Raw genomic sequence first — 26,671 nt, forward strand, 5'->3', positions numbered from 1 at the left:
ACATTTTTTTCCCACCAACGAATGTTTAAGAGAAGAAAAATTATAAAGTTTCACGCCAGTAAAATAATGATTTTACGCCATGAAAAATGTGTAAAGAACCGTCTTTAATCGAAGAAACTTTTTTAATCACCATGAAAAATATTACATTGACAGTGTTGGTCACTCTTTGTATCTTCTTGGCACACTTACGTTGGATACTCCAAGTGAAGTATCCAACGTGAGTGTGCCTAAAAGTGCAATTCAGTAAAGTGACTTATACTCCAATAAACGAAGAGAAAAAAACGAAATCTCTAAATTTTGAGCTATTGCACTCATTTTGATTAAAATTTAGGATTAAACTTTGTTCACCCTCTAGATTAAAAGCTATACCGTGCCTAGTGGTGATTTTGCGCAGGGGGTGGAAACCATCTCTAGGGGGTGAAAAATAAAGTGTCATTAAAGGATTTATTCGGAAAGTCAATACTTTCCGAGTTATTGGCGATTAAAATTCAGAGTTTTTAAAGTACGAAAAAGACCATGAAAATGACAATATGGTTTCATGCCATTCGCACGAAAATTAACGGAGCTATAATGACAAGAAAGTTTCTCGAACCTTTCTTTTATATTTTATTCGTGCTGAGTTTTGTACTAAAACTAATGATTTTACCACGAGAATAAAAATTAATATTTGCCTCTTTTTAATGTACTTTATTTAAGTACTGCCAACATACTCAAAAAGTTATAGCAGGATATATATTATGTCCGGGGTGAACGTTTTATCTTCGCTGACATTTAAATGTATCAGACTTGTAATTTACAAGGTGAACCGCAAATCTTCTATAGGTACATATAAAATGCTTTGTCCTGATCGTAGAGACCTTAAACTTGGAGGGTGTGTTCTTTGTATGAAGTAGGCATCCGGTAAGAAAGGGTTGCAGAAATTCTACCCCTAAAGGGGTGAAAAACAGTGTCTAAGTTTGTATGAGACAACGTGATTCCTAGGTCCAATCTACTTCAAATTTTGCATAAATATTCTTTAACAGAATTAATGGAAGATGTGTTCGTCTTTTATTGAAACTCATCGCCTAACGGAGTTAAAAAGGTGTAGAAAGTTATTTTGGGAGTGATTTGCATCGAAGTTTATATTCGTAATTTTGAAATAACCGATTGAATAATTAGCCGATTTTAAAAATAAGTTTCACCTGTAGAGAGTTACATTATCAGCGAATTTCATGGGCCAAATTTTATTTTCAAAAAAATTAGATTTCCGCACCAAAAATTAAAATCCATAAAATTGTGAACAAAAGGGAGCATAAGTGAGGCTATGGAAAGTGGGGCTATAACACGGTAATTTTTTTAAAACTTGCCCAGCAAAGTGGGCGCGTACCTGCTTGTAAATAATAAAAGCAACAAACCTGTTATGTTCTACAATTGCATCATGGAATCCTTTGATCACAACATCATTTAATGAGAGTTGTATGCTAACTGGTCCATCCCCGCTAACAATATCGATTTTGGTTATTTTTAATGGATCCAATGGTTGAATCCCAATTTCTGGTAGGCCTTCATTTAATTTACCAAATAATCCTTGTACTTGTTCTGTATTACATTTCACAAATTCTGGATCAGCAAACTGACATGTTTTTATAAATGATGCTAAATCAGAAAATATTAAAAAATATTAATAAGTATTAATAATATATTAATAAAATATTTATAATTTGCAGTCGAATTATCCACAAATATATTTATTCAGCTAAGTCGGGTATTTTGGTTAAATTTTTCTATTGATTAATTTGAACCCGTGCTCACTTAATTAATCGTTCTTTTCGTTAATCCAAATTTTTTATTTTATTTTTAAAAATAATTTCGGTGAAATTGATTAATTTTCGAAATTTGTCGTCCATTATGGAAAATTGTTTACGATTGAATCATTTTTAGATTTTAAGAAATTAAAATTATAATAAACCAACAACAACAACTTGAAATTACTTAATTACCACACACCGGAGATCTCAAATTTTACTCATTGAAAAAAAAGCATATTTTAATTTTAAAAATTTCTTTCTTTTTTTTTTTAAATATAAATTAAATTAAATTTCTATAACAAGCAAAGTTACAGAAAATAACATTTATACTACTAATCCTATTAATTTTTTCTCTTGCGTTAATATTTACGTGTACCTACATTAAGATTCAAAATTCTAAAATAGAAAGTTTTTCGGCAAGAAATCAAATTTTATATTTTAAAATATTGATCGTATAAATATCTATCTTGATATTTACATGAATACTTCGTCGAATAAATCGTAGACAAATGTTTCCGTAACTGTGGCGGTTATAAAAATTTCAATATAAATAATATTAAACGAGTAATTTTCAAAATTAAAACGATAACTAACAAAGCCGTATTACATTAACCAATTTGCACTCGCGTTATGAGCATTTTGCTTATGCTAAATTTAAAGTATAAATAACTTTTATTTTTTCAAATGGTATATGTGGTTACAACGTTTTCTATTTTCATATAATTTAATCTATTCGATCGAAATTGTGTATTTTTCAACCTATCTTCAGTTCTTAAAAACATAATTTTTTCAAGCCCTTTAAATATTTTGAGAATTTCTCTTATCACGATAGTAAAGGTGTACGCAAAAAATATGTTAAAATAATAGTTAAATTTAATTTAATTATTTAGATTAAGTATTTAACTAACTCTTCTTTCATATTTTCACTCTCAGACATCATTTAATAATCACGCAATCAAATTACTTTTAATTAGCAAGAGCATTAAAAATTAATTTAAATAAAATTATGTAAAGATTTACGAAGTTAAAGAATATTTAACGCACGTGCAGAACGCGTGAGCAAATCTTTCATCACTGGGAGTTTAATTATAAATCGGATTTGAATAATTTATATAATGCATTATAATATTGCTTTGGAAAAAAAGCTTTGTGTGCAACCGGGAAAAAAATTGGATATACTTTATCAAAAACTTTAAAAAGTATTAATAAATATTGAAAAATTCTTCACTTACGTTTTTCTTTTAAAAATGGATTTGCTCCATAACCAAAATTAAACAATTGTATTAAAAAAATTAAACAGAATTTTTTAAAAATATTTGACATGATGTTTTTGTTTAAAAATTAATTAAATTTTTATAATTCTAAATTAATTAAAATTATTTTAAATTTTAATTCTAAATAGTTAACAAATTAAAAGAAAATTTATTAAAAGATTTAAAATAAATAATAATTAAATGACATTTATGCAAATGTGTTAAAACACATTATGAAGTGAGATAAGAGGAAAAAGGTATTAAATAGTTAATTCCCGCCACAAATAAATATAAATATCGCCATACAACAAGTGGTCATTATTATTATGTGACGTTTTTGTTGTTGTAATTTTAAATTAAATCATATAAAATATTGTTTTTTTATTTATTAATTATTTATTTTTTTTTGTTAATAATATTTACATATACGATTGATCGCGATGGAATAATTATTATTCATAATAGTTTTTTTTCTCTTATTTATATTTTATTTTTTTTAACACAAAATTCAAAGAATAATATGTGAATTATTCGCTGGTATAGATATAGTCAGTTTAAACCATAAATGCAATTTAATTGAAATTGTAATTTTTAATATCTCTATATATTATAAATGCGAAAATAAGCATGTTTGTTTATTTGTTTGTTTGTTACGCTTTCACGCTTAAACTAGCGAATGGTTTTTAATGAAACTGTACAGCAATGTAGCTGATATATCAGAATAACACATGAGATATAATTTATAAAGATATATTAATAAAAGGTTCTAAAGTTAAAATTTTGAAATTGTTTTTTGAAACTTAACTCTAAACGCGAAATGCTATTCTGCTAATATTAGATATGTTGACATTCTTTCATAGAACAAAACCACCCAGATAGGTACAAATTATTGAGTTAATCGACTAAATTAAACTAAATCAATTGTACCTACTATATATTTGATAAAGAATTGTATCTTTTAGGGACAGCCTGTATATCCATAGTTATATTTAGGTAATATTGTCCATCCGAAAATTCAATGACAATCGACAGTTTTCAGCTTTTTTCTTTATAAACTATCTTTAAAAACCAAAAACATCTTAAATCCTAAGAAAAGCTTTAAAATACCAGAAGATATGTGTTTCATTATGCTCTGACACCCAAAACCGGCGATGTGCTATAACAAATAGGTACATAGGGTTCCTCCAAAATGTTTCTTTACTATTAACGAAATACAGTTTCACTTTTAATCACTTCAGATGAAGAAATTTTTACTAGTACCTATGCAAGCTATGAACGTTTAAAATTCCTAATTAAACAAAGAAGAAGATACACACTAATGACGTCATACGTGGCTATCGCCATAGAGATTACATGTACAACTTTGTTTTGCTAAAAGGAGATGGGCAACTTTTGAATGCAATTTTGGATTGCATTCTTCGTTTTTTTATCAATTTTAATTTCACTTTCAAATTTTTACATTTTTATGGATAATATGGCCAATTAGACATCAGGATTATTCCCTATTAAAGTTACAGGAAAAAAATCATCGAAAATTACCACCGAAGTATGAACTTTTCCTCTAACTTTTTATAAGGATATAAAACGTTCAAAGAACTTTTTGATGGAAATTTTCCATGCTAATGAAAAAGTTATTTCAGACAACCTTGACATCATTTGTTATTTATTTTATTTTTTTAAATTAAATTTTTTTTGTGTGTATCGGGTAATGAAAATATGCTCCAGACAGTACAATTAAAAATTATTCACATTATATACTTAATTACTGTAATTTAAACACAGATAAGTTACCTAGATTTATCTACGATTATTTATAGTTTTCAAAATACCTTGATGATGACAGTAATGACAGTACAAATTACAAAAGGAGCTTTTAATTAGCTAAATAAATTTTTAGCATCAATTGGTCCTTTAAAAGTTATCAATTCAGTACTTTTAAAAACTGTTAAAAAATTTAAGAAGAAATTAAATTTATGCTCAGGGAAATATTTCGAAAAATATTAAAAAACCTTACCGTTTTAAAATTTTTAAAGGATAACCTTCCTTTTATCCATTATTCTAAGGTATTCAACAATAAAAATAGAAACAAGCCGTTCATGTTCGAGCTTGACCCTTATGGTTCCTGCGCTTTCAACTTCCCAGATTATGTAAATAAGTTTTCTTAATTTTCTAAAACATTATTCTATTGTAACACAGATTTATAACTTAGAAATTAAGTAATCGCGTTCTATACCCTGCATGGAGAAAAATATTTTTTTACGTTATAATAAATAAAATCAATTATCGTAAACATCTGTAAATAATAAATTTAAGGGAAAATTGATCAGGGGATAACTTATTGTAAGTGAGTTTCTACAACATTACTTACTATCAAAATTTTTTAATCCATCCTTAAATGTTCTTTGGATTATTCAAATTAGAAGCACCCACATCTACAAAAATTTTAAATGAGTAGCTTTCGAGCTACGATTGATCAAAGCTACGACTATTTTATATTTTAGTATATTACTAAGAAAATCGGTTGCCCCAAAATTTGAAAAAGTTTCACAAAAAGCCATTCTCTTAGTCATATATTGGTACTAAAACTATAAAATATGTGTAGATTTGATTGCCAGTGTGAGTTTTTGATCAGAATAATCTAAAATACATTTTGGGGTGAGTTTGAAAAAGTCTCACAGAAAGCTATTTTCCTATCTAATCTTCCGGGGTCCTTTCAAGTATAATAATTTCCAGTTTCAACGCGCCCCGTGATTCGTTTTCAGCACATTTTGATGTTATTATCCAAAGATTGGTGCAAATCCGAGAAAAACACGAACAACATGCCTATACACATACAGCAATCTAAAAGTAAAGTTAGCACATTTTTCTGACCATGAAACGTAAAGATATGCTGAAAATTTCTATATGAATTTTCGGACCGATTACAATAACTTCACTATGCTGAGAAATTAATAAGAGGTAAAAATATGTATTTCTGAATAAAATCAACCACACACAATGTATAGTATTCATTTTATTGTGAATTTGTTTTTTTTTTATTCAATTTTTATTCAGTCAAGGTAAATTGAATGACTAGTTAGCTAGGTTAGCTGGACTCTAGCTGGGGCTTGGGCTTGTTTGATTCTGTACAAAGAGATGTAAAATTGTAATATTAATGAGTATTATATTACAAAACATATACATATTCCATATAATATTCAAATAACAAAAAAAAAAAAAAATTAACACTAGTTTTATTTGAAATAAATTATTAATTTATTGAAGATCAAAGATAAAAGTACAGAATAACACACCAAAAATATTATAGTAGGAAATTTTTAATACAAAATGATTTTTTACGGCATCCAGCGCAAAATGTTCTTACATAAGTGTGAAGAACAAAACCATATTGGTTAGAAAGTGTGGTCGATTGAATATCGGAAATCAAAACTACGCTGAAAAGTCATGAAAATTGACAAATACAAACCATTGAATGACAATATAAGAGAACCAGAATTTCTTGGTTTAAAAAATTGCATAAATTCAAAAGTATTTTGGTAAAAAACCGATTGTATAGCAAATTGCATGTACCTCTGAATCGGATTTACATAGATTACGTGTAAGAACCAATGTGAAAAGGGCGGACGGAAAGTTTTCGAGACTAGATCAAAAAGTCTTCAAAAATTTCAGTTTTATTATTATTATTATTATTTATTTTCACCATAAGATACAAACGTATATACATAGGTATAGTCAACATGAAAATTAAATAAATTAAATTAAACTATATGGGCACGACGTTACAATATGCTTCTTCAGCTCACGTTTAAATTTTGGCATGCTCTCTATGTTTTTTAACTCTCTGGGAAGATTATTGTACAATTCACTTCCAATAATTTCCGGAGAGTTTTTGAACTTTTGCAATCTATAGTTTGCAATATGCAAATCATTATTATGACGAGTGTTATAATCATGTATTTCATTTCTAAGTTGTAAGTTTTGATAATTTTTTCTGATAAATATTAATAGCTCGTAGTAGTAAATGCCATAAAATGTTAGCAAATTATTCCGCTTAAAATGATTAACACATGATTCTCGATATTCAAGATTAAACATGAGCCGAATAATTCTTTTTTGTAGTATAAATATTCGTGTACATTCTGAACATTGTCCCCATAATATTACATAATACTGCATAGCAGCATATACAAACGCATAATACACAGCCAATAAAGCTTCAGTGTTATGAGTTTGTTTTAATTTTTTGATATAAAAATAAGCCGTGCCTAACTTTTTACACACTGTATCAACATGTCGATTCCATTTCATACCTTCATCCAGAATTATACCTAAAAATTTCATTTCGCTTACTTGCGTAATCGGATATTTTATTGATGACGTAATAATTGATGCATCAATAACTTTATTTTTAAAAACTAAAAATATTTTTAAAAACTAAAAATAAGATTTTAAGAGATATACAATTTTTCCAGACCTCTCCTTAAATATTCGGCAAAATGAACTATGGAAAGAGGGAAAAAATTATTTATAAGGGGTCATTCATTAACTACGAAAGCATTTGGGAAGTTGGGGGTATTTTAAAAATCTATTCATGTGCTTATGCCAGGGAAAGGAAGAGGGTTCGAGAAATGTTGTGTACGCTTACGTGGGAGAAGGGGGGGGTGTTTAAAAACCGTCAAAATCATACTTACGTAATTAATGAATGGCCCCTAATAACGCATATTGAGCAATATGTATACTAGGTTGGCCCAGAACGAAACATACCAGAATTTGTAGCTTTTTACCTCTCTTATTTAATTGAAATAAATTCCATTATCGTGGGTCGTGGAGATTTGGAGACATATAGAGAAATGTACCAATTTGAAATGGTATTATCAAAATTGCCAGTTTATTACTTCAATGGGCAAACATTTTTGCAACTAATACCCAAGAAATCAATGTCCATTGTTTTATTTGTGTTAAATTTGCCAAAATCAAATAATGTTCTCAATTCAAGATGTAACGGTTACATTTCGACCATGTTGATGCAATGAGACCGTCGTTTCACAAAACTTTTTAACTAAAAAATTATATTACAAAATAGCTTTATTTTGAAATAACTTGCACATTTATTTATTAATAAAAATTCTAGAGACGTACTTTATATTTATTTCTATTTAATTTCTCTCTGAATAAAAATGTAACTTTTGTTTTGACGCACTCTGTATAATTGTGCGATGATATTTATATTATATTTAATATCAAATATTATTAATTTTGAATTAAAAAATTATTTTAATCGTTAAATTAGTTTGAAAAAAATTAAGAAATAATAATTGTATAAAGCACCCCAAGACATTCAAGGGTTTCTCCCGGGACAAAATTCTTACAAATTTCTATACTACTCCATTTCTGCTATTATAAATTCATTACTTGTATTCGATTCTCAGTAGCTTATATTATTTAAAGAGTCCTTATGTCTTTATTTAAATAATTATTCAAAAATTGTTTAGATATTCCTTAGAAATGAGAATTTCTAACTTTCTAAGGAACCTCTAGACTTTAGAGCACCCAACCCTTTTAATTTTAAAATTAAAATGAAATCTTCTATATAGACCACGAGCCAAAAATATTAAATCCTACACCTCCCCCCCCCCATTAGAAATTTATAACTAGTACATTTTTTGTTGGTGTTACCTTCCAAATTAAGAATTCAAATGTCTGCCCTTTCTAAATTACAGCATATTCCGGAAAACAAACTTTTGTGTTTTTCCGGGATATGTTGTAATTTGCAAGTATCAGGTAGCTAAAATCTTAAAGTCATGTCAATACAAAATTAAAAATGTGTATCGAAAAATCCCGCGGGAGGGAGAACAATACACACCAGTCTCCGTACGGAGCGAATTTCCGACACATTCATTTTTTTGTTTATATTGACAGGTACTCTAAGGGTTTTAGCATAACCCGGAAAAGCACGGCTATTTATTTTCTTCAATATGCTGTAATTTAAAAAGGGCAAGCTAATAAATTCTTAATCTGGTAGGAAATTCAAACAAAAAAAGTATAATATTGGTGGCTCGTCCTCTGCTTTTATGAAGTCTAAAGTTTTTGTTTCATTATGATATCTTATATGTTGTTTTAAAACCTTTCTTTCTAGGCATACCGCATACGGAATTGATTAAATCAACCCTTTAACCAACTGAGCCAGTAGGGGTGGAATTTAGGTTATCCCAAGGAAATATAGAATGTAACCTTCTGCAACAATTCACATAGTATATTAGTAATGAACTCATTTAGGCTTGAATGGAGACCGAAATATTGAATGTCTATAGAACACTTTAGATTAAAAAATAATTTAATTTTATTGATTGTTCAATATTTGCTAATATAATAGCAATAGTTCAAATTTCATATAAAAAATTGCAAATTCTTGTATTTCAAAATTTTTTCTCATTATGACAGATGGGACCAAGGTTATTTAAAATTTTTTTCATAACCATAATCACAAGAAATTAAAATTCAATTTTGATTGAGGAAAAAATCAATAATTATTATAAATCATTAAGAACCACCAACGAAACGTTAAATCATTTTTGTTGGGCCTTTTATGTCTTATCTTGAGTTTTTTTCAGCTCGGAAATGAATTAGATTTTGTTGATATTGCACTTATTTCGGGCAAATTGGGGCAATGCCATGGCAGTCCCCACGTCATAAGTTGTTTTTCCAAGCATTTTTCGGAAATGAGAAACCATGAGTGGCTCTTCGAATTTATTTTAATACGATAAAATTATTTTTTTCTATGATAAATTAATCCCCGTACACATTAAGTCAGTATTAACAGCCATTACTTTAAGCAGAGTTTTATTTATCATAGCATAAGTACTATAATATTAATATAATAATTTTATCAATCACGAACGAATGATTCATCGTTCGACACCTGGTCGAATTTTTGGATTTTCTTCAACTATGACGAATACGGAAATCCTCTTATTATTGTTTAAAAAAACTTATTTTTGTCCATTAATAATTTGAGTTACTGACTTCGACATTTCGTACATATATTAAGTCGACCAGTGAAATTAACTTCTTTAGGTCTGCTAGCGTTATTTAGCCAGTGCAAACATTTTGGATCTTGTAATAGCGTTCGTATCAATTTGAAGTTGTAACCATTGCTTTAACTTTTAAAGCTTCTTTTTTTACGAAGGTATATGTATTTTTTGTCATGCCATATTTCCAGGGAATAAAAGATTCTACCAAACATTCAAAATTTGCATTTTAGGGTCTTACAGAACAATTCTAATTCACTTATTACTGAGACTATATAGGCCTATATAGCCTATATTGACTTTTACTGAGGCTATATACGCATTGAATTAGCGGCAGAATGAGTTTTTCTGGTCAGTTAATGCAATGGTAATGACAAGCCAATTTAAGGATGGACATTTTATACAAGATCCTGAAACGTATCCTAATTTTTCAACATGTTCAGCTGATTGCAGTACCCCTTTATGCCGCTGAAAAGGTGGCAGGACAAAAAATTTAATATACTCAATAATTAAATATACAATAAAAAACTTCCAGACTTTCAGCAATGGCCATAACCACAAATCGATATTACAAGATCGAAAATGTCTACACTAAATTTGTATCGCTGACTAAAAGAGTTAATTTCGTATTCATTACGAATAAACATAAGAAAAACATAAGTCTTAACGGTGCACATATTTTACGTTTAATTTTCATTGCCGAGGTACCAATATGGATAGAATAATTAACACGCTTTTATTAGCTTGGTATGTCGCCCTATTAGCTCAGTTGGTGAAGGCGTAACCGATTCCGTCCGCGTTATGCTTAGAGTAGCGGGTTCGATTCCCGCCGCCATTACAAAATTAATTTAATTAATAGTTGTGATGGGCTGGTGTAGTGCATGGTATATGCATGAAGGACTCAACTTCTGAAATTGAGGAGCTGATAAATGAAATTATCAGCAGAAAGGTGGTAAAACACATATATGATATCACAATGGGCTGTATAGCCTAGGAGTGTCCATCGTGGACAGCCAATGTAACCTAACCTAACCCAACCTAACCATATTTGTAGCGGAACTTTTGAACACGATTTTCACTTGCTTCATAGCATCGGATTCAATTGAAACTTCTCACAAGTATCAAGAACCTCTGTCCGATTATCCTGATCAGGCTCTTCAGAATTAGGAAAATTGGTAAATAGAAAAATCGTGGTGATGCAAGTGAGAGATTTTCAGTTTGAAATTTAAAATATAGTTTTAAATAACTAGCTGGACTAAAAAGTAGAATATAATTTTTATTAATTCGAAAAAAATACTAGAGTGATTAAAAAAAATTATTTTATCTTAAAAAAGGTTGGTATGCTTTTTAGAATATTTTGTAATAACTTTACTTTTTCTAATATCTGGAAATCTAGCACCCTACGTTTCTTATATAAATAAAATGATTTTATTCTTAATCACTCTATTTTTTAATTTTTATTTTTTTTAAACTAATTATTCAGAACAGAAATTATTTTTATTTAGTTTCAACCAGTTACAAAAGCGTGTTTTTTAAACTATTAATTAATTTTAATCAAAACTGGTTGGATTAAAGAAGTAAAATCTAGAATTATTTTAATATTGACGAAAATTTAAAAAAATCATTAACATTATATAGATAAGAATTATAAAGAACCCGGAAAAACCAGCACGGCAGTCTATACCAGCCAAAACACGTAATAAAGTGAAAAATGATTATACATGATGCATTGCGGAAAATTTTTAATTAATTATAGTTAATTAACATATTTTTTATAAATGTTAGTAATTATTAATCCACTTAGAGGATGCATAAAAACTATGAATAATTAAAAACTATGTAAACTATATAAATAATTACTTTGTACTACAGTTGTTATTAGCAGGGGCTTTTAGACATTAAGGGACTTACTCCTTATTTAGAATATTTCGTATGTTTTTTTACCCGTAGAATCGATTTTTGATGGTTTCAGACGTCGCAGGATACCTTTCATTCGGTTGACTCTAAAATTAGTATATCTCTAATAGCTAAGTCAAAAGTCCTTAGAAAAATTTTTCTTAAATTAAACCGTTTACGAGAATCGCACCAAAAAAAAAACTACCACTTTTTGCTTTTTAATTCTATATAAATCATTAGGTCAGATTTCACTACCAAGCATCTACCAAACAAATGAAAAATAAGAAATTTTGTAAGATTGCTATACTTTTCGGATTATCGAGCTTTCGAATTATGTATTTCTCCAGACTTTAGCGGACTTGTAATTATTGCCTGCCTTGAAAATCGATATTTTTGATGTTTTGAAACTCGTCCGCTCGGTCAGTCTCACCCTTTGAGGGTTGCAAAAACATCCTTAAAGACCAAGGTACATAAATAGAGAAATAACTCGTTAAGTTCGATAATTCCAAAATTGTAATAACCTTAAAAAATTCCTTTTCTGAATTTTTCATTTCGTTTAGTATTTCGTCTGACTGCTGCCTGGGTGGTGTCATCTAAGGTTTGAACAACTCAATATTGACAAGCAAAAAAACGTCTAGTTAAACTTTGAGTCTGAAACTATCAAATATCAATTCTACGGTTCAAAAAAAATTGAAATGGATCTAAATCTATCTTCTAGCAATCTCGTCGTGTCTACAAAATCTCAGCCAACTGCGACTAGAGTATTTATTGTTTATCATGAAAAATTTACATGTTTAATTCTTTATTTTTCTACATGTCATGATTTCTTTTAAATCATAATTATTCCAACGATTTTATGCGTTACACCTATTACATTTTTACTGCGTTGTTCTTCTTCTGCCTTCTCTCCGCTGCTCCTACTACAACATTGTAATTGAGAAAAAATTATGTGTAAAGTCTAATAGAAATATCCGTTTTTACTAGTTTTTCCATGATATCGTATGTAATGTTTCGCATAATTCAATGTAAACTATCGATTATATCATATAGAAAAGAACTAAAGGCGTTCGCGGTTTTTTATTTAATTATGAAAAATTTAAAACAATATAATGCGAACGAGGTATGAAATGCGAAAAAAGCCAGGTTGAAATGGCTATAACTCGGTCAATTTTTAACAAATTGTTGTAGTTGTCATAGATTCCTGAATAATAAACGTAAATTACCTTTTTTTCGTTCATTAAAACACTAATTTTTACAATAAAATGCGAACGAGGGATGAAAAGCAATAAAAAAGCCAGGTTGAAATAAATAATTGGTTGCCAGCCAGGTTGAAATCTTAGTTTCTTTATTTAAAAGAAAATTTAATCTACTTTCTTTTGTCGGAAGCAATGTCTATACCAATCTCAGGCCAAAAAAAAAAAAAAAAAAAAATACAGAAGAAAAAAACAAAATATCGAAATTATTATTCTGTTTGTTTGTTTATTTTTTTCCTGTTTGTTTCGACTGTTTAGGTATGAAATTTTTTTTTCTCTTTTCTGTGCAGAAAGTGTCAACTTTTGTACCGCTGTGCAAAACGAAAGTTGCTGCTTTCTGCCTCCGTCGGGGAGAAAAATAGTATACGCACCACGGTAGCAAGTAAAGAATGTCTCAGACCTCATAGGAGAAGCCGATTCTTTACTATTGCTCCCTAGATGTGTAATATACCGTTTAATTTTAAAAAAATGCCAATCCTGATGTAAAATTTAATTCTCTACAAAAAGTATCACTTATAATTTCTGGAAATTTTGGTTAGTTTACGAGATATTTGAAATAAGCCAATAGGAGTGCTTTTTCACCCCAATCTTCAATTTTTGCCCTCTTATTTAATAACACTGCGCGGTTTTTTCTTCTTTAATAACTCATTGAATGATTACTGCAATAAAACCCGTGAACGCCTTCGTTCCTTAATGCCCTGTTTTTTTAAGACAAAATCGCTTACTGGCGATTTTTAGAATGTTCAGACTTTTTAGACATTTAGTTGTTATAAGATACTAATAAATTGAGCTCTTATTATTACAAGAGATCCGAGAAAAAGAACAATGAAGAATTTCTTGTCTACTAGAAGAAACCCACAAGTTTTTTATATGTATAAAAATCTAAAAATGTAAGGCCTGCAAAATAATTTTCATTTCGATCAAAGTGTAACAAAGCATAAAAATCCCATTTCAATTTTCTGAAAATTCCTTTTTTGTAGTACAATTGAATTTTAAAGTAAAACAAATTTATTCTTAAAAAAAATTGCATTTAATTCATTAAAAAATCTAGTTACATATAATATTTATTATTCATCTAAGTACAAATCATGTATACAGAACTTTTCAAAAATATTAAGACAAACATAACATTTTTAAAAAGTATATAAGAACCGGGCCACACATGCGGCAAATATCACATTTTATAATATTATGCATATTCAGTATGTGACCGAATTGTTCGGAGTTTGACGAACAATCAATATTTTTTATATATAAAGACACCAAACCAAACAACCCGATCACAAATTTGACAAACGTTTGCGTGATTTTTTTTTCACAACGAATGTTTGCCATAAATGTGGCCGGATCTAAATATATCACTTAAAACTATTACGATTCTTGAGTAAGTTGAGAATCAGTCAAGATTCGATTTTCTAAGATACGCCTTTGCATCAACAAACAAGCATACAGTTGAAATTATTGTTTTTTAATTGATTTATAATAATCCACACTTTTTAAATCCACAACAAAACATTTGGATGGTATTTTATTCATACATAATCGTAAATAATGTGTTAAAACTTTTTCAATTGTCTCACGAATTACCGGTTTGATTATCTCAGCAACTTCACGACTATTTTCATTCAAATACTTATTGGTTTGTTCCTCTGGAAAAAAAATTTATGTATAACATTAAATATAGTTTATATGAGAGAGACTTTGACTTATAAAGTACACACAAACATTAGAAATAAATCTAAAAAGTTTAGTTTCATAATAAAAATATGTAATTTGTATGACTTTGTATGATAGTACGATAACGTAAGCAGAAGTCACTCACATAAAGCAGGACTGACGGAGTTGGTTACGTCCTAGACTGGATATTTAGAGGGCCCGGGTTCGAGTCCCAACTTCTATGTAATTTTTTCGTTTCTTTCTATTGTTTGCAAATAAAACATTGGTATATATAAGTATATAGATATAATTTTTTAATTCTCTTTAAGTAAAATTACCAGACAAGGTATTTGTCAATATTTAGTTTACGCTGTATGTATCATATTAAAAATCATCAATTATAATCGAGAGACCATGATGTAAATAAATATCGTATACATGATTAAAAGTAAACAAAAACAAAAAGTAATAATATCAGACTTGTTTAAAAACAAAATTATCTACCAGGTTATTTATTTATCAGTTCTTGAATTTAAAAGACAAATAGACAAACATGTGGAAATAAACAATGGTCTATTTTAATAAGCTCAGTTTAATATATTGATCCGGATTAATAGTGGACGAATAGACACAAGTGTAAGAATTCGTAAAAATTGATTACAATGTAATGTTGATTTGCTTTTTAAACACCCAGTATATAAATTAAAAGCAGTATTCGACCATTACAAATTAAATTTTAAAAGATGTATTCATTACAAAGCAAGGTCACACGAAATGGAATGTGTCAAATCGTCACGGTAATATAGACATCGGATATATGTACAAAAAATCTTTAATGGGGCTTAAAGTTGTCATGTGTAACAAGTGAATCATGCCTTATAAATTATAATTTATAATTAAGTATGCTTAGGAGTTAGACGAGGAAATTTAACACAAAAAACGTCAAAAATTGTTAAAGTAAGATGGATCTTGACGCAGTTTTTTGCATTAGGTTCTAGAAGGTATTTATAAACTTTGTGAACATTGCAACTTATGGGAAGATAGTTTTCCACGTTTGTGCATGCATTGAAAATGCATTTTTTGCGATACACTATTTTAGGCAATTGAGAAAAAAATTATTATTCCGTCATATGTACCAAATGGACAAAATCATTACTCAAGGGTCGCTGAACACAAATCCGATATTTAAAAATTCCTCGGACTACCTGGGAGCCCGGGCATCCTGATTTCAAAAGCAGAACTTTTTTGAAACAAATTCAAAACCTTTTTTTATCTAATGAAAAGCTTGTAATGATCATGAAACGTAAAGATATTTCATTATAAAAAATTATTATCTAATCATTATTTACACAATATATGTTATATACACAAAATATGTACAAAACATGTATTTTTAATGTACAAACGAGGAAAATTATCTCCCCATAATTTGCTATGGTCACAAAGCTTATAAATTTCCTTCTAGAACCTAATGCAAAAAACCGCCTCACTATCCACCCTTTCTTTAGAAATTTTCGTGGTAAAATGTTAAATTACTTCGTCTAATTTTCTTTCAAGGAAATTCTCTGTACAGATTTTCCGGAAGTTTTTTATAAGAAATTATGTTGCTGTATCAAAAATATTTCAATTTAATTAAGTTCCAATACTTACCAACATCTTTACGGCCATTAAACAAATTATTTAAATAAAATTTCAATTTATCAAAAGTATATTCTATACTACAGTCTTTTACGTCATAATAGTCTACGCCTTTTTTGGTCTTTAATCCAGCATCACATTTTAAATGACATTTAATATTACCTATAAAATAAAAAAAGTATATTTAAAAAATTCATCGCCCGAGCAGGGACTTGAACCCTGGACCCTTGGATTAAAAGTCCAATGCTCTACCGACTGAGCTACCCGGGCTTGTTGTTAATGTATCAATTTTTTATGTATAGTATGTAAACAACGTTCTTACCATAAAAGTATTTTAATGAATTTTTTATCATTTTATAAATAATTTTTTATTAAAATAGTTTTTGCAGTTAGACTTTTAGAATAAAACCCTGTACTTGAGTTGATTTATCAATTAAATTGTACTAGTAGGCTCGAAAACACACTTTAAAGTTCAAAAACTTGGCCTCGATAAATCAACTCTAGTTTTATAGATCTACACACTTGCAGAATTCTGTGTAGAAAAATTATTTAAGAAATTAGTGAATACTACAGTGTTTAAAATATTTTCAAAAATAATAAAATGCAAATATGAATCGGGTTCATCTCAGTATTCATCTAAATGACCTGTGAATGCATTTGTTATACGCTTTAATTTCGAAATAGTACTTTTTGTTTTTTATTGAAGTTATTAGTCATTAAAGACAATATCTCCAAATTTGCGAAATAGGATTTTTATTAATTTTCTATCATAGGTACCTATCAATTCTGTAAAATTTTAATATCATAACTTTATTCTTTTCGATGCGATATATGGTTACACACTGAATCTCGTTTCCGTTTGGCTGCGTTTGTTATTTACCAATTTGGAGATATCATCATAATATGAAGTAACGTATTTACACAGTATAGATGTAAATTCGTTACGGCATGCTGTAATACCATCTTGCTTGTTATCAATAAACAAAACGAACCATATTGAATGCTTAGTGATTTATATCATTATCTTAATTCTTACCAATTTCGAACCAACTGTCACCTCCACCATTCAATTGTACAATTAAAATTCGTCCAGTGGCCTTGTAATTACCATCAATTCGCATTTTTGGTATTAAAATATCGGTATCGAATTGTAATGTTTCATTATGGACACTAGAAATGAAGACATAACAAATATAAAAATCTCCCATTGAAAAATTAATTTTATTAAAATATGTTGAGAATTTTAAATATAATTAAAGAATTATAAATTCTTTTTATTTTGATTATTACGTTTTGAAATTAATTCTATAACTCTCAAATATATGGTGAAATTTTAAGGACACCAACATTAACAAATCAATTTTTTTTAAGTTGGATGATTCAAGTCATACAAATCTGTGAACATCACTGTTTTACAAGTTGCCTATTTAAAAAAAACTGAACGTAGTTTCTTACAATAAAAGAATTAAATAAAAAATTGACCACGCAGATGGTGAATAGTTATGGCTATAGTTCGATAGACTATTTAAAAAATTTATTTTAACAATTTTGCATTATTAATTTTATGTTTTTATGATTTGAGAAAGACTTTTAAAACTTACTCATTTTTCAAAATTTTTATCGATTCCATATCAGTAATAACAGCATTTGTTAATTCAGCATTTAATACTACTGGACTTTTTGGATTGCCTTCATTAAAAGCAATTTTAGGTATCGTTAAATGTTTTAAATCCTCAACGCCGAATTGTTTTAATTTGCCATCAAACAATGCGCCCATTAAATGGTCTATAGAATCGGTTGAGCATTTTGAAAAATCTGGATTACCATACATTGTACATTTTGGAAGCCAATCAAAACCTATGACAAAAAAAACAAAAATCGTAATTCATAATTATCCAATCAACAGCCATTTTTATTTTTACAGAGTTTTGTAAATCCAACTTTTGTTTTCTGAATATGATATCATTTTTATTCTGACTGTGCATTACTCAGTAATAAAATGGGGTATAAGTAAGCAATAAGGGTGGGCCTTATTAAAATTAATGAGCCAAATTCTAAGAAGATCGAATAACAATAAAGCTCAATAAAAATGTTTTTAATTTCAAAACTGTAATAACATTAATTTTTTAATAATTATAGATATCAGCCTTCATAATATTAAAATAAAATGTGTTTGCCGGTTTTTTAAAAACCATGCGTGGTATCATTTAAAAAGTATGAGCTACAACTTCACAGGTAAATTTCAGAATAAATAAGTATTTTGATACTTTCAGAAGTAAATATTTTAGTTTTAATCAAAATTACGTAAATATTAGGTAATTCTCGATTTCCCTAGGCGATGGCGTTGTTGAACTGTTCTAGTAAAGCTTCTTTCATTCAAATATCATACTGAATAGTAAAGTCAAAGTCAAGTAAATTGGGTAATATTTATTCCTAGTATTTGTCAGCTTGTAATTGAATTTGATTAAGCTGACATTTCACGGTCACTTGTAGATTATGTTTTTGGAAGGTTTTCTCAGGTTCTTGTTTCTCAACTACTCCAAAATAATGTTGTGACAATTATCGCTACAACTACACAGACTTTTAATTCCTAACTTTTATTCACCCATAAGTTTAGGTTGTAAAAGTAAAAACGTAAAGTATAAAAAACAATTATATGGATGGTTCTTGGTCTCTTGCTGCTGTAATAAAACGGACGTGTTACAATGTATTTTTGGGGAGCAAAATTCTGGTCTAAAATAAAAAATCAGATTTTGGGTACTTACAGCCATCTTCATCTTGAGCTAAAATTAATGTTGGTAGCACTAAACTAATTAAAAACACTAAATATTTCATGATGATTTTGTATATTTTAATTATATTCTCTCACAACAATTAAAATCCTTTGATTGTTGTAGTTAGATGTTATGACTTAAACTATAACGGAGGTATTGTTAAGTAACCAACACAATACTTGTATATGTTACTTAAAGCACTTCAATTAAATAAATAACAAAATTAAAGTAAACTTAGTTGATTAAATATAACAAGAAATAACAAAATTCATATCCTATATCCTAAAACAAAAACAACAACAATATTTAGTAGAGGCTCCACATAACTTCCATCTGTATACCCAAAGTCCATACCATTAGTATAGGATAAGCTAGGATTTCTTCATCTTTTGCTAAAGTTGCTCAACAACCGTGTAAACAGGAATTGCTTCCTTTTCTAGAAGTGTTTAGAATTTTCGAATATTTTCCAGGGACATTTTTTTTATCTGAATCGATCTTGAAATTGAGATCGTCTTAATTTTCGACATGCAGTAAGTGAAAAGAACAGAGTTAATTTATTCAGAATTAATCAATTATTAAACTTTTCTAACCATCGCTCTCTTAATCAGAAATAGCTTCCCTAAATGGATAAATTCTAAAAATAGATAGAGTGACAAATACTTATCCTACTCAAAAGCATGCTGTTAATTGCGAGACCTTAAAATCCTAAAATAGCTTACTGTAAAATTTTGCTTTGAAACATTGCTAAATCCAAGTTTTCCACATTTTGGTAATTTGGTTTCACTGTGCATTGCTATCTATATACAGAGGTAAAAAAAAAAAAAAAACTGATCCATTGTACAGGATTATTATGCTGTTAATTTAAAAAGGAGGGGTGATAATATAATATAAAAATTAATTACATATTAATTAACTGAAAAAAGATAGCAATATAAATGTATTATTTATTAGAGATAAATTAAAAATACAACATCTCTTTAAAAAAATTTCAATGTTATACAATTAATTAATTTATATTTTTTATTTTTTAATTTACCGATTTCGAAAACGAAGGAAGGTTCTTTATTAGGCCTACATGTCAGTAATTGTGTGCTTTTAAAATAAAATATGATGTTAATAATTTTTATACCATGTAAGTATATTTGAAATATACATATTATATTAAGTTTAGTCCCAAGTTTGTAACGCTAACAAATATTAATGGTGCGAAAAAATTTTGTTATTGGTGTTCATAAAATCACCTAATTAGACCATTTTCGGATATCTGTCCGTCTGTCTGTCTGTCTATCCGTCTTTAAAGCATACTGAGAACGTAAAAAGTGAGGTCAAGTTCGTAAATGAGAAACATAGGACAATTGGATCATTAACCCGTAGGACCCATCTTTTAAACCGTTAGAGATGAAGAAGATCAAAAGCATAATGTTAAAAATGTTCCTTATAACAAAATAAACAACTTTTGTTTGAAACATTTTTTAGTAAACATCACTGTTTGTTTACCCGTGAGAGCGCAAATTATACGCAAATTGTATAGTATGTATTATATGGGTATATAAGTTATATTATGTGTGACATGAATGCATGTGTAATGTGACAGAGTAATCAACACTGTCTATACATGGTTTTCACTTGTCTTATCTAACTTTACATTCTAAACATTTTAATTTATAAATAAGTAGTGATTTAAAGTGGAATGTGCTTAAAATCTCAAAAAAATATAGTAAATTTGTAAATAAATTAATAGTAACAAGTGAAAACAAACAATTGACTGAGTTAAATACCATGTATAGACAGTGTTGATGCGCAATCGTTTGTTTTTTTGACGTCACGTAAATAACAAAAGATATTCACTTTTAAATAGACACACACACAACTGATATTCCTATATTCCTATTTTGTATATTCCTATAGATATACAAAAGTTTTTTAGTTTTTTATAAGGAACATTTTTTACTTTTAAACTTTTGTTCTATCTCTAACGGTTTACAAGATGGGTCCTACGGACCCAAGACCCAATTGACCTATGATGCTCATTTACGAACTTGACCTCACTTTTTATGTCCTGAGTACGCTGTAAAAATTTCAGCTCGATATCTTTTTTCGTTTTTGAGTTATTGTGTCCACAGACGGACGGACGGACAGACAACCAAAAATGGATTAATTAGGTGATTCTATGAACACCTATACCAAAATTTTTTTCGTAGCATCAATATTTTTAAGCGTTACAAACTTGGGACGAAACTTAATATACTATGTATATTTCATATATACATGGTATAAAAACAAATTAGATATTGTTTTTTGAAACACTAAAAACTGTTATTCCTAATTGGAAACAAATTCACATGAATATCATTCTCTACTTTTCTTGCATTTTTGAATTTCTTTACATAGTCCGTTATATTTTCTGTTAAAAAGTTTTATTATTATTTTATTTATTATTATTATTTTCTATAAAATTAAAGAGAGCCTAATTTACATAATAATTAATCCTTAATCACTTGTTATATCTTAGAGACGGTAATTATTTTTTATTATGCTAAGTTTTTTTTTTACGGGCATATATAATTATGTTATTTTTTTTAATTTGTTCTTGGTGATTAGATTTCTGGAATGCTCTTTATCGCCTTTGGAGACATTTCAACATGGAAATCTAGAATTATTAAAATTTTTCCAATACTTCTAAAACAAACAAAATGTGTAAGGAAATCATGTTGTAAGATAAACTATATAGTGCAGTTGCTGTCAACAAAAGATCTCGTGAAATTGTTTTTAAATCAAAGTTGTTTGAAATTTCCTAAAAGAAAGTTTTTTAACAATTTTATGGGTTGATTGTGAATATAGAAGGGATGATTGTGTACCACAATTTGTGGCCCATAAACTTTTCCATTAAATTGAAAGATTTTAGCTTTATGAAAAATTATCTTTTTATATAGTATCTAGCTCTTTTCTTCTCTCTTATTACAGTGATCTCCGGTTTTCCAAGAATAATCACCCAATTTTTGCCGTTTTTAATTTTGTTTTTTAAATTAATCCTTTATAAAAAAATTTTCTTTATTTTATATATAAACTAGCTTGATACCCGCCCCCAGGGCTTAAAAGTAAAAACCACCTCTTTATAGCCTAGACCTCTTTTGATCTCACTTATCCATCTTCCATAACACTTGAAGGGATTGTTTTACGCTGTAAAGTTTAAATTGTAAAGTAGTCATAATTCATTGAGTATATCAGAAAAGGTGGCTATGAATTGTGACATTTACTATTTTAAATTTTTATAGAAATCTTTAATTTATGGCTCAAAATCATGAGCATATACCTATGGGTTGGCAGTTATTGTTAGTTTGATATATTCCATCGTCCTAACAAAATTTCAATTAGGATAGGATCAGGATAAGCTGTAATAATATCAATGATTTGCCAATTAAAAAAAAAAAAAAAATAGAAATAACTACATAATTAGTATATCTTGGCATTTTTTTGACAGGAGGGCCCCCATACGACAAAAGCGCTCAAGGTCAATTTATAAAGACTAAAAAAAGAACGAAAAATCTCCAAATTTATTGACATTTTGATTAGGCAGCTCCAGGTGGGCTCTCACATTGAAGTATCAGGGAGATGAGAATTGAGTAATTTTGATTATTTAGACCCCTTATTTATACTCATAAAATGAATTGAAAAGAACAAACTTAGTTAACAAAATAAAAATTTAATATTTTTAGGCATCAAAAAAATTTACATTTTAACCTAAATTTCTAGTATTAGTAGTTTGACATTGTGATTCATGTGAGCGCATGCGACATGCTAGTAAAGTTTATTAGCTTTGATTAATAATTAACTCAGTGCTACTGATTATTATTAATCAATAAATGTTGTTTGTTTAAATAAAAATATAAATGTCTCTACTAAATGTAATTTTTATGTAATATTTTGTAATTCTATTAATTTTTTTTCATTGCCATTCAAAATATAACAAAATCACTATATGGTGTGAAAGTCTCGCACTTCACTAATTGATATGACAATGTACGGACTTTCAGAATCAGAATCTGCTCTTATCGTTAGATTCATTTCGCTGATTAATTGTATTATTCCCAGTGGCGGATTTACCAGCAGGCTGAGTAGGCTGGAGCCTAGGGCGGCAAATTTTAAGGGGCGGCAAATTTAGTTCATAAATTTTTTATTTCGATTGACAAAATTTAGAAAAAATTATAATACACACACAAAATACGAATTTCAAAAATTATAGAGGAATTAAAATATTCAACAAAAACCGAAATATAGTCCTATATACAGTGCTAAATAATAAATATCTCAAAATCTCTGCATAAACAATTGCTAAACGCTTTTGATTATAATGTAATGATCATGAATTTTTAGAATATCGCAATAGCGATTCCATATTATAGTCGAAATTTAGTTATTTTTACATATTTTCTTCACTGATAATTACTATAATTTTTTCTCCGTGTACCTAATAATTATGAGATCTCCTTACACAATTCAATCTTGATACAATATCGATGGTCTAATCATGATTGCTGCAGCAAGTTTGCAAATTGTCAAATTCTATTCCAGAAAGTTATTTCTTTATGCGTAAAAAATACTGACTAATTTTAATTAAATAAAAAACTAGTTCGATATCTTATAGAGATTCAGAATAAGTATAGTCTTTTTGTTTAAATCAATCGAATAACTGATATTTGAACGATTGCAACATGACAATAAAAAAATTCCCTCTACTAAATATGAAGTTAGACAATTTGCGGATTAGAAAATGGATACATTTTATCAGTTAATTATTTTATTTGTAGTAAGAAAAAGTTTGGAAAATCCAAATGATCATGCCTTAAGCGTAAGCTTTATTCCTATTACATAAGTATTGTATAGTTTTAACACATACCTTAACTTACTTTAAAATTGGTACATGTTTGAGATATTTTTTGCATAAAATATTGTTTTTTGATAATTCTTTGCTGTAAAAATAATCAAGGATCTAACACGGTACCATAGTTCTCGATGATACTAACCATACGGGAAAAGTTGATGTAATGAGGATAATGGAGCACAAATCATAAAGTTGCAATTTTATTGATAGATAATTGATATGATTGTGAACTAAGATATCAAAATTTAGAGGCGGCAAAAATTGAATAGCCTACGGGCGGCAAATCTCTAAATCCGCCACTGATTATTCCAGCTTAACATTTGGGAGACTTAGTGACCACCTTCTATATCCATCTAAGGAAGACTACTAATGCAATAGCCTTTCTGTAATGACACAAGCATACACAAATACCTTTGAGGGCGTAAATCAGACGCAAATTATATGGTATTTTTTATAAGGGAATATCAGTTCCGTATGGTTATCTAAGAGTGGATATCTTTCTTTACTTACATGACACAAAAAACGATTCCGTAATCAACACTGTCGTACATGGTATTTCAACAATTAACTCAGTCAGTTGTTTGTTTTTACTTATTGTTTACTATATTATTTACCATACATTCATGCAAAATAAGTTCAAGTTAGTAAAAATTTTACCTCGACCGAGGCGAGACTAGTCAATATTCTACCTCGGCCGAGGTGAGACGAGGCCAGGGTAATATTTCCAAAAGCGAGGCGAAGCTAGGTGATACCAAAATTTAATGACACAATTTAACCAACGGTTTAATTCATGTCCACCCCAACTGATATTTTAACGAGACGGAATTTTTATTCGATCTGTATTATTATATTCTGTATTTTGCAGAAAATCGAAATTATGACCAAAAATTTTATTGAAATTTTAGTGGGCAAAATCTTTAAAAGGGTCAATTTGTCGATATGCAATAGATGCAAAGGGATAGTCGAAGTTTGGGTGGAATCATTTGCTATGATTTTAGGAATGAAACAATTGTCAAAAAAATCTATACACTGTATACTGCAGTAAAAATAAAATTAGAGTGATTGTATGTAATTATAATTATAAAATATATGTTTTTAAGTATCTATTACTTAATTTTTAATTATGCATTAATTAGATAATAGGCAATTTATCATCATTAAAGGTGGATTTCAAACAATATTTTTTTGATAAATGTAGCGCCAATACAACTTAATTAAGATATTTAGAAATAAATTTTTAAATAGTGTAATGTTCCGACTAGTCGGTATAAATTCAACTATCCGGCCACTTTTGTAGTCGGGGATAATTCGGCAAAAAAAGCCGACTATTCAGCTTCTTAACATTTGGAATTGTTTACACTTGACTCTACGGAAAACATTGTCCCATTGGTCAAATAACTCTATATGTGAGCCCTTCGTATTTCCTTTACACAACCTTTATTCTTTTACACAAAAACACCGCTTTGAGTCATACTGAGTCGTGCAAAAGCAAAAATCAAGAAACAATGCGAGGTAACAATATTGCCAATGCCTAAATGGACGATTAACCGAACATCGTTTAAAAATTATCAGATTTTACGCAAAAGCCAAAAAAATTGCTTTTTTAAAGCAAATCAATATCAAACATTTTTGAACCATACCGTTATGTTTTATAGGCATGAATATAATTTATTGAAGATATTTTTTTCTTTGGAAAACAGCTGTTAAAATTATGCTCAAGCGTATTAAAATTGATAAAAAATATATGCAAATCTGTAAAAATAAAAGCGATCATGTATATCTGAATTACCCGGAAGTACTCAAATTACCTGCGAAACGAGTAATTACTGGGACATTGCAAACACTGCGAAGTAAACAATACATGTTCCGATATGCTCGCAGGATTCGCTTCGATTCTCAACGAAGCGTCATGGAAATTTCCGAATATATCCGAAACCGCGAGGGGCTTGTCCGACTAGTCGGCCAAAGTTATAGCCGGCACATCTCTAAAAAATAGTAAGAAAATAGTTTAATTATAAAGATGCATTTTATTGAGTGGCGAAATTGAACCGCAAAAAGCACAAACAAAAACTAAACTCTTAAGAGATTATGCAATAAAGTCTAGACTATATATTTTGTTTAATCGTTATAATTTTCCTATCAAATAATGATAGGTTGCAAAGTTCATGGTTGCCATTTATAATTTTTTAGTGTATATTGTGTAACGAGTGCTTTTATCGTCAATTGCATGCCAAAGTACAATTAGAAACATGAATGAAATAAACTAATAGTTCATTGAGCGTGGAAAATTTAGTTGCCACACTCAAATTATCATTTAATACCAGGTCTTGACAATCACTGGCATGGATATTTTGATTGTTGTATTAGTTCTACAAGCTCTAGGCCTATTTTATACCTTATGTTATGTTTAATTCGAAACAAGGTTTTTTGTGACAAATTATGCCAACTCTAGTGGTAGCGGCTTAGTTTGTTGGTAGCGGTTTCGATTCCTACCCTCACAACAT

The 26,671-nt window shown here is 28.7% G+C and overlaps 2 protein-coding genes and 1 non-coding gene across 3 annotated transcripts in view; 1 reads left to right on the forward strand and 2 right to left on the reverse strand.

The window, feature by feature from the left end:
- LOC123305972 (muscle-specific protein 20-like) overlaps window positions 1-26,671 on the forward strand; it is a 67,042-nt gene that overhangs the window by 10,818 nt on the left and 29,553 nt on the right. The window lies entirely within an intron of this gene.
- On the reverse strand, window positions 14,275-19,512 carry LOC123305971 (protein takeout-like). Its single transcript, XM_044887815.1, has 5 exons — window positions 19,277-19,512; window positions 18,113-18,368; window positions 17,548-17,681; window positions 16,524-16,673; window positions 14,275-14,866 (listed from the first exon to the last, which is right to left on the reverse strand). Exons 1-5 carry the CDS (start codon window positions 19,344-19,346, stop codon window positions 14,676-14,678), a joined length of 801 nt encoding a protein of 266 aa, XP_044743750.1. The 5' UTR covers window positions 19,347-19,512; the 3' UTR covers window positions 14,275-14,675.
- Trnak-uuu lies at window positions 16,709-16,781 on the reverse strand. The gene has a single exon. It is a non-coding gene; the product is annotated as a tRNA-Lys (tRNA).

Source organism: Chrysoperla carnea, chromosome 1 (assembly GCF_905475395.1).
Source record: "Chrysoperla carnea chromosome 1, inChrCarn1.1, whole genome shotgun sequence".
In the NCBI taxonomy this organism is placed as follows: domain Eukaryota; kingdom Metazoa; phylum Arthropoda; class Insecta; order Neuroptera; family Chrysopidae; genus Chrysoperla; species Chrysoperla carnea.